At 42.2% G+C, this 8729-nt stretch overlaps 1 protein-coding gene across 4 annotated transcripts; it reads right to left on the bottom strand.

The window, feature by feature from the left end:
• Positions 1-272: 272 nt before the first annotated feature.
• Positions 273-6178, bottom strand: LOC129720994 (phenoloxidase-activating factor 2-like). 4 transcript variants are annotated; one of them, XM_055673002.1, is made up of 3 exons: positions 5774-6178; positions 2167-2335; positions 273-1378 (listed from the first exon to the last, which is right to left on the bottom strand). In XM_055673002.1, the coding sequence occupies exons 2-3, from the start codon at positions 2293-2295 to the stop codon at positions 353-355; spliced, it is 1155 nt and encodes a 384-aa protein (XP_055528977.1). In that variant the 5' UTR covers positions 2296-2335; positions 5774-6178; the 3' UTR covers positions 273-352. The 4 variants fall into 4 exon arrangements, with proteins under 4 accessions (XP_055528977.1, XP_055528978.1, XP_055528973.1 ...); XM_055673003.1 differs by having other exon boundaries at positions 5819-6177; XM_055672998.1 differs by having other exon boundaries at positions 5720-6174.
• Between the last annotated feature and the right edge of the window lie 2551 nt (positions 6179-8729).

Raw genomic sequence — 8729 nt, 5'->3', positions numbered from 1 at the left:
GGCCTAACAAGCCAGTCGTCGTATGTTCGAGTCTCGGCTCGGGAGAGACTGTTAGTGTCAGTAGGATCGTAGCACTAGCCCCGTAATTGTCCTGTACACTTAAACAGTCGGCTGCGAAGTCTGTGTATAGTAAAACAGAAGGTCGAATTCCGATGCGGAATGTAGCACCAAGGCTTTGCTTTTTTAATAACAGATATTGTAAGTTATTGAATCGATTTTTGAATAATCAAAAAAAATCTTAAATAGGAATCATTGCAAAAAATATTTCAATATTTGGATTGATTGAAAGAATAAACGAATTTCGTATTTATTATCATTTTATCAAGCTACTTCGAATCTCGAAATAATAATTTTATGTAAAAGTATAATGCTTGCTTTCAACATTTCGTTGGGTCAATTGCTGATCAATCCAATCCCTGAACATGGCAACATTTGCGTAGACTCCAGGAATTCCTTGTTCACCACAACCAATACCCCAGGCAACGATACCGGCTTGATAGTAGTTTGTTGATGCGCCAGGGATTTGGCAAACCAGTGGAGAACCTCCATCTCCACGACAAGTGTCTGCACCCTTTTCTCCTCCTGCACAGATGAAACTTTGATGCAAGCGGAAACGTTCTCCCAATCGAGTCGTTCTCATAGCGCTTTGGCACTGATAATGTGGCACAAATGATAACTGAACTTTCTTCAGAATAACTTGATATTTTCCTCCTTTGCCGAATATATTCCTACCCCATCCTGAGGCAAAACAGCTACTGCCATCAAAGTTGAAGTTTTTGGGAGGAAGACACACGGGTTGGATGTTCTCAGCTAAATCGAATGGTTGTTCGAGAATTAAAAGACCAACATCATTGGCTAGTGAGCCCTGGTGGAACTGGTTATGGGTAATAACCTCTCGCACCCGACGATTCTGATGAGGGTGCAACTCGTTCTTAGTCTGAGTATCCCATTCCCCAGCACGCACCAGAAACTTTTTTTTCGGTTTGTTCATGATACAGTGGGCTGCCGTTAGAACAACGTTAGGGGTAATTAACGAACCGCCACATTCATAGGCGTTATCCTCTCGTAATATCGCCAACATCCATGGAAATTCTCCGTACTCAGATTCACCGTTCCTGTTACCGGTTATTCTGAATCCTAACCCTTCGGGGTTGCGTGCACCACAAGTGTACTTGCCTGTGGGACGCCGAGGCGCGGTAGCCGCTGGTGGGGCTTCAGGTAGTACTTCTTCCTTTTCACAGCATTTCTCCATGTAGTTGGGGCATTCATTTTCAACGGTGGTGTCTTCTCCCACGCGGATGTCAATGATGCCAGTTCCGTCGGTAACAATCTGGTTCCCGTCACACAAGTAATACGGAACGCATTCTCCGCTGCATGTCTGGAAGCAAGATAAAAAAATTGCTGTAAATGTTCCAACAACTGCAGATGAGAAAATAGGTTTCTAATTGGTATGTTAATTTTTCATTTTAACGCCCGTCCGAAGACGAGTTTAGGTACTACACACTATGGGGGCCCCACAAAAGTTCACTGACATTTTGAACAAAAACTGTAGATTAGACAAAACTAACACAATCCTTTCATAACCATTCCTTAACTTTCATTTTTGTATGCCATGTTCCTCAATTGAAATTTTTGCAACTGAAAAGCAACTTCAACATGTTACTTGACCCCCAGACCCCCACAACCCTTAATCCGACCCTGCATGCATGTAATCAATTCCTAATAATATTTATACACAATAACCTGAAATTATCGATTCAAACCGTTAAAATGAACTTCCATCAAAAGGGGACCCTACTCTGCAAGGTCGAAAAATACTGAACTTTTGTGATTTTTTTCCGATGTTTAGAGTAAAGTGAAGTGTTCGCGTATGTTGATTACTGATAAAGGTATATCTTTTTGCATCCAAGAAATGCAAAATACATTTTCAAATATACCCTAATCAATAGCCAAAATATTTGAACACTTCATTTTACTCTTAACAGCCGAGAAAGAAATCATGAAAATACATTATTTTTCGACTTTCCAAAGTAGAGTCCCCTTTAAAACAAATACACAGGAACTGCTTTGTAACGATGTGTGACCAACAAAGACTTATTTATGTTAGCTTGAACAAAGTTAACCAGAAACAATCAATACAAAAAGGTACTTAATTCGAATACTCACATATACGGGTGGTGACGTTGGCGCCACTGGTGCATCAGACACAAATAGGGCGTCCAAAAAATCTTGGGCTTGAGAATAAACTGCCAAAACTACCAACAGCCCGAACAGAGACAGAAATTTGTGCAGCATGGTTTCGCTGAGCTAGCAATCAATCGTCAGACTTCTAATTCTAGAATTATACAGGCAGTTTCACGAAAATTACATATATGACAAAATATCATGCTTTTTAGTTTGAACGAAATTTTATGTTTGCTTTTAACTAAGAACGTTTCACATGTGCTTGGACCATTTTGAGTCAAGTGCTTAAACGTAGGACTACGTCTTACTTTAGAAGAGCGGCGTACTGTGAAAAGTGTAACGAAAATGCGCTCTTCAGACAGACGGACAGACAGACAGACAGACAGACAGACAGACAGACAGACAGACAGACAGACAGACAGACAGACAGACAGACAGACAGACAGACAGACGGACAGACAGACAGACAGACAGACAGACAGACGGACAGACAGACAGACGGACAGACAGACAGACAGACAGACAGACAGACAGACAGACAGACAGACAGACAGACAGACAGACAGACAGACAGACAGACAGACAGACAGACAGACAGACAGACAGACAGACAGACAGACAGACAGACAGACAGACAGACAGACAGACAGACAGACAGACAGACAGACAGACAGACAGACAGACAGACAGACAGACAGACAGACAGACAGACAGACAGACAGACAGACAGACAGACAGACAGACAGACAGACAGACAGACAGACAGACAGACAGACAGACAGACAGACAGACAGACAGACAGACAGACAGACAGACAGACAGACAGACAGACAGACAGACAGACAGACAGACAGACAGACAGACAGACAGACAGACAGACAGACAGACAGACAGACAGACAGACAGACAGACAGACAGACAGACAGACAGACAGACAGACAGACAGACAGACAGACAGACAGACAGACAGACAGACAGACAGACAGACAGACAGACAGACAGACAGACAGACAGACAGACAGACAGACAGACAGACAGACAGACAGACAGACAGACAGACAGACAGACAGACAGACAGACAGACAGACAGACAGACAGACAGACAGACAGACAGACAGACAGACAGACAGACAGACAGACAGACAGACAGACAGACAGACAGACAGACAGACAGACAGACAGACAGACAGACAGACAGACAGACAGACAGACAGACAGACAGACAGACAGACAGACAGACAGACAGACAGACAGACAGACAGACAGACAGACAGACAGACAGACAGACAGACAGACAGACAGACAGACAGACAGACAGACAGACAGACAGACAGACAGACAGACAGACAGACAGACAGACAGACAGACAGACAGACAGACAGACAGACAGACAGACAGACAGACAGACAGACAGACAGACAGACAGACAGACAGACAGACAGACAGACAGACAGACAGACAGACAGACAGACAGACAGACAGACAGACAGACAGACAGACAGACAGACAGACAGACAGACAGACAGACAGACAGACAGACAGACAGACAGACAGACAGACAGACAGACAGACAGACAGACAGACAGACAGACAGACAGACAGACAGACAGACAGACAGACAGACAGACAGACAGACAGACAGACAGACAGACAGACAGACAGACAGACAGACAGACAGACAGACAGACAGACAGACAGACAGACAGACAGACAGACAGACAGACAGACAGACAGACAGACAGACAGACAGACAGACAGACAGACAGACAGACAGACAGACAGACAGACAGACAGACAGACAGACAGACAGACAGACAGACAGACAGACAGACAGACAGACAGACAGACAGACAGACAGACAGACAGACAGACAGACAGACAGACAGACAGACAGACAGACAGACAGACAGACAGACAGACAGACAGACAGACAGACAGACAGACAGACAGACAGACAGACAGACAGACAGACAGACAGACAGACAGACAGACAGACAGACAGACAGACAGACAGACAGACAGACAGACAGACAGACAGACAGACAGACAGACAGACAGACAGACAGACAGACAGACAGACAGACAGACAGACAGACAGACAGACAGACAGACAGACAGACAGACAGACAGACAGACAGACAGACAGACAGACAGACAGACAGACAGACAGACAGACAGACAGACAGACAGACAGACAGACAGACAGACAGACAGACAGACAGACAGACAGACAGACAGACAGACAGACAGACAGACAGACAGACAGACAGACAGACAGACAGACAGACAGACAGACAGACAGACAGACAGACAGACAGACAGACAGACAGACAGACAGACAGACAGACAGACAGACAGACAGACAGACAGACAGACAGACAGACAGACAGACAGACAGACAGACAGACAGACAGACAGACAGACAGACAGACAGACAGACAGACAGACAGACAGACAGACAGACAGACAGACAGACAGACAGACAGACAGACAGACAGACAGACAGACAGACAGACAGACAGACAGACAGACAGACAGACAGACAGACAGACAGACAGACAGACAGACAGACAGACAGACAGACAGACAGACAGACAGACAGACAGACAGACAGACAGACAGACAGACAGACAGACAGACAGACAGACAGACAGACAGACAGACAGACAGACAGACAGACAGACAGACAGACAGACAGACAGACAGACAGACAGACAGACAGACAGACAGACAGACAGACAGACAGACAGACAGACAGACAGACAGACAGACAGACAGACAGACAGACAGACAGACAGACAGACAGACAGACAGACAGACAGACAGACAGACAGACAGACAGACAGACAGACAGACAGACAGACAGACAGACAGACAGACAGACAGACAGACAGACAGACAGACAGACAGACAGACAGACAGACAGACAGACAGACAGACAGACAGACAGACAGACAGACAGACAGACAGACAGACAGACAGGGTTTCGCTGACAGGCGTCTGCTTCTGAATCTAATGGTGGTTCGCTTCCTACTAAATAGTAGAGATGAGCGAACGGCTCACAATCCTCACCATGTTTCCATAAGAACCGGTTCATAACCGGTTTTTTTAAGGAAACATGAATAATAACGATCTGTCAGCGAGCAACTTCACTGCTATGCTCAGAATTTTTGAAAAAGTTAATCTGAAAGAAACTTAGAATAAAATTGTGGGAAAACGGGTTCTCAAAATGTTATTAATGTTAATTTATGTGCTTTTTATCTTGCTTGAGATGAGATGATTTCAGTAAATATTATTAAACCGAGTGTCAGTTTTGCATACAATGACTATATACTGTAGTATTCTTGTATATAAATTGGCGTACGAATGTTACATTCTATTTTTATTCTTTTCAAAATAGACTAAAACACCGAGAACTTAGGCCGATAAACAATCAGTATAAAACTGCCTCCTATAAAACTCTATGAATGTTTTTAGCATTTGAAACCTTTCCCTCTCAACGTTACGTTCTCATTCCAGTTTCCACAGAATATACCTTAGTATAGTAAAAAAAAGACGTAGTCCAATGCTATTCACAGAAGAATATTACAATTTTCGTAACTAGTTTCGCCTCTGCCGACAAGAACAGGTTTACCGAGTTTCATTATAATTCAAAATTGTTCAGTGGCTGTTGAAATCACTATATCACTGTATCTAAGAACTTACTGATACACTTTTTCCCTTAGAACAATCGAACATTACAATTTCCCAGAACAGAAGCATGCAAGTTGCCCTGTTCGTGGATCGCGCGCGATTAAAAGATTTTGGAAACTATAAATTATTCAAGTCCGAGAGGGAATCCAGTTTTTCTTTACTTCCTTAGTTCACACAAACACAAACAACAGAGCGGTTACTCGAAACTTGAATAGTCAAGCTACAACCGCTGTGCGTGATCCTTACACCGGGGCTAGTGAATTCCAAATTATATAAGCCACGGACGCAATCGGTCGTGCAGCTTCCTAGCTGTATCAGCTGTATGCGTTAGGGAACCGGTGTCAAACTAACATCTTTGCAAGTGAATAACGCACGAAAGCGGCGAAAAACTCCACTTGGGATGGAGGATTCAACTTTCGTGCTCCTGCTGCTACTAGAGTGATCGCTTCATTATTCATCTCATCAGGCTAGGTGCACCTATATTCTCGATTTTCTCGATTTTGTCAAGTGGTAGAAAGTTTTACGTTGCAAATATTGAAAAATTTGACGATAAGTTGAACAAAAAGGCGTGATGAGAGGTGAGATTAATAAAGGTACTGTGATGAATATAAAAGCTTGTTTATTCCGGTTTTTTTTTTTATTTTCTGTAGTGGCTGCGATGTTGACAATGGTGTTGTCAGCGATAAAACAATGATTTTGACGTTAAAAGCATGGGCGCAACTACGAGGGGGCTAGGGGGGGGCTTCAGCATTTGGCTGAACAATGCCCTGTAATTAGACCTATATAGGTGCATAGATCTTTTTTAGATATAGCAAGAATTTTATGTGTGTTTGATGCATGTGGTATCACAAACTGTTTTGATTGCCGGGAAATGATAGTATTTTTCCAGTTTGAATCTATCATCATTTTTTCCCAGTTTCTGAATTCCATTTTTATGGAGCATGGAGAGATACCACAAAACGGTTCCGGTCCGATAAGCTGTTTAGAAGATCCTAGTCTGGCTAGTTCATCAGCTTTTTCATTACCTTCTATTCCACAATGTCCCGGAACTGTATTTGTATTTTGATTAGACAACTGTTGAAGCAGCTGAATGCACTCCCACACCAGTTTTGAGGTACATGTACATGATTTTAACGCATTTAGAGCAGCTTGGCTGGTAGAGGAGATACAAATATTTGCATGCTTGTATTTTCTCTTTAAGCAAACAGTGCTACATTCTATAATCGCCTGAATTTCAGCCTGAAATACGGTTGGCCATCCACCCATAGAGACTGATAGATTGATTCCGGGACCTGTTACTCCAGCTCCCACTAGACTGTTGAGTTCTGATCCGTCAGTATAAAGTACTACAGATCCTGGACGAGTTTGTGGCCCTCCCGAACTCCAAAGAGAACGGTTTGGTTCCAGTCATCGATGACTGTTACTAATGGATTGATGCGAATTCGATTTATAATACTCAGGTGTTCTTCAGTGGTCCCTGTAGCTGATGACTTTGTTCGCTGTAATCTTAGTGCTGTTTTCCCAGCTTCTAATTGCACAAATTGATGTAGTGGAAGAAGATTCAAAATTGCGTTCACGGCGTTCGAGGGTGCACTAAGCATCGCACCTGTATTGGAAATTAAAACCAATCGTTGCAGTTTGTTCAACTTATCGATTGCACACTTTTCATTTGTTTTTGACCACCATACTACTGATGCATAAGTTACTCTAGGTCGTATTATAGCTTTATATACCCAATGGATCATTGCCGGCCTTAGTCCCCATTTATTACCAAAAATTCTCTTACTTATCCATAGTGTATTTATTGCTTTACCTATGACTTGATTTAAGTGGCTGTTCCAGCTGAGCTTACGATCAACCGTAATCCCCAAGTATTTGACTTCAGAAGAAAGTTTCATTGTAGTACTTTCCATTTGAAGCCCATCAAGTTTAAACTTATTTCTTTTTGTAAAGGGTATAATGCTTGTTTTTTTGGGATTCATGCTTAATCCTTCTAATTTGCACCATGCAATGGTAGAATTGAGGTCTTGTTGCATCTTGTTTTTAACAACATTATCAAACTTTCCACGAATAATTATAACAATGTTGTCGGCGAATCCAATCACTTCGAAACCTTTTGATTCTAGTTCCGATAAAAAGTTATCTACAACTAATGACCACAGAAGCGGAGATAGGACACCTCCTTGGGGGCATCCTTTAACAGCTCTTATTGATATAAATGAGTTACCAAGCTTAGCTGAAATTTCGCGTTTCGAAAGCATTTCACTAATCCATGTAACGATACATATATCAAAACCACGTTTCAACATTGTCTCTTTCATTGAATTGTGAGATGCATTATCAAATGCGCCTTCTATGTCTAGAAAGGATGCTAGCAGAATTTCTTTTGCATCAAAAGATTTTTCTATTTTCGTTACAAGTGTGTGTAATGCTGTAACGGTAGATTTTCCTGATTGATAGGCAAACTGATTTTTGTTCAACGGATTATTTATTAAGTACTTTGATTTTATGAAATGATCTATAAGCTTTTTCATGATTTTTAACATTATGGAGGATAGGCTTATTGGTCTAAATGATTTTGGTGAAGTCTTATCCTTTTTGTTTGCCTTAGGAATAAATACAACTCGGACTTTTCGCCACGTCGAAGGAACATGGCTAAGCATAAAACTAGCTTTAAACATTTTTGTAAGAGTGGAAGTAAGTAACCCATTACTTCTTTGAATAAAGGCAGGATATATTCCATTCATGCCAGGAGATTTGAAAGGCTCAAATGAGCTAATGGCCCATTCTACCTTTCTGACGGTGAATATTTCTTCTGCTATGTTTTTCCCATCAATTGTAGATGTTAATAA

Source organism: Wyeomyia smithii, chromosome 2 (genome assembly GCF_029784165.1).
Source record: "Wyeomyia smithii strain HCP4-BCI-WySm-NY-G18 chromosome 2, ASM2978416v1, whole genome shotgun sequence".
In the NCBI taxonomy this organism is placed as follows: Eukaryota; Metazoa; Arthropoda; class Insecta; order Diptera; family Culicidae; genus Wyeomyia; species Wyeomyia smithii.
Note: the sequence above shows the minus strand (reverse complement) of the source record. Positions and strands in the feature narration are given on the sequence as shown.

Bases quoted from the DNA above. Each gene is read 5' to 3' on its own strand.
- LOC129720994 (XM_055673002.1), bottom strand. From the start codon at position 2,295: ATGCTGCACAAATTTCTGTCTCTGTTCGGGCTGTTGGTAGTTTTGGCA. The intron at 1,379-2,166 runs GTGAGTATTCGA...TCTTGCTTCCAG, and splicing joins CAACGTCACCACCCGTATAT to ACATGCAGCGGAGAATGCGT.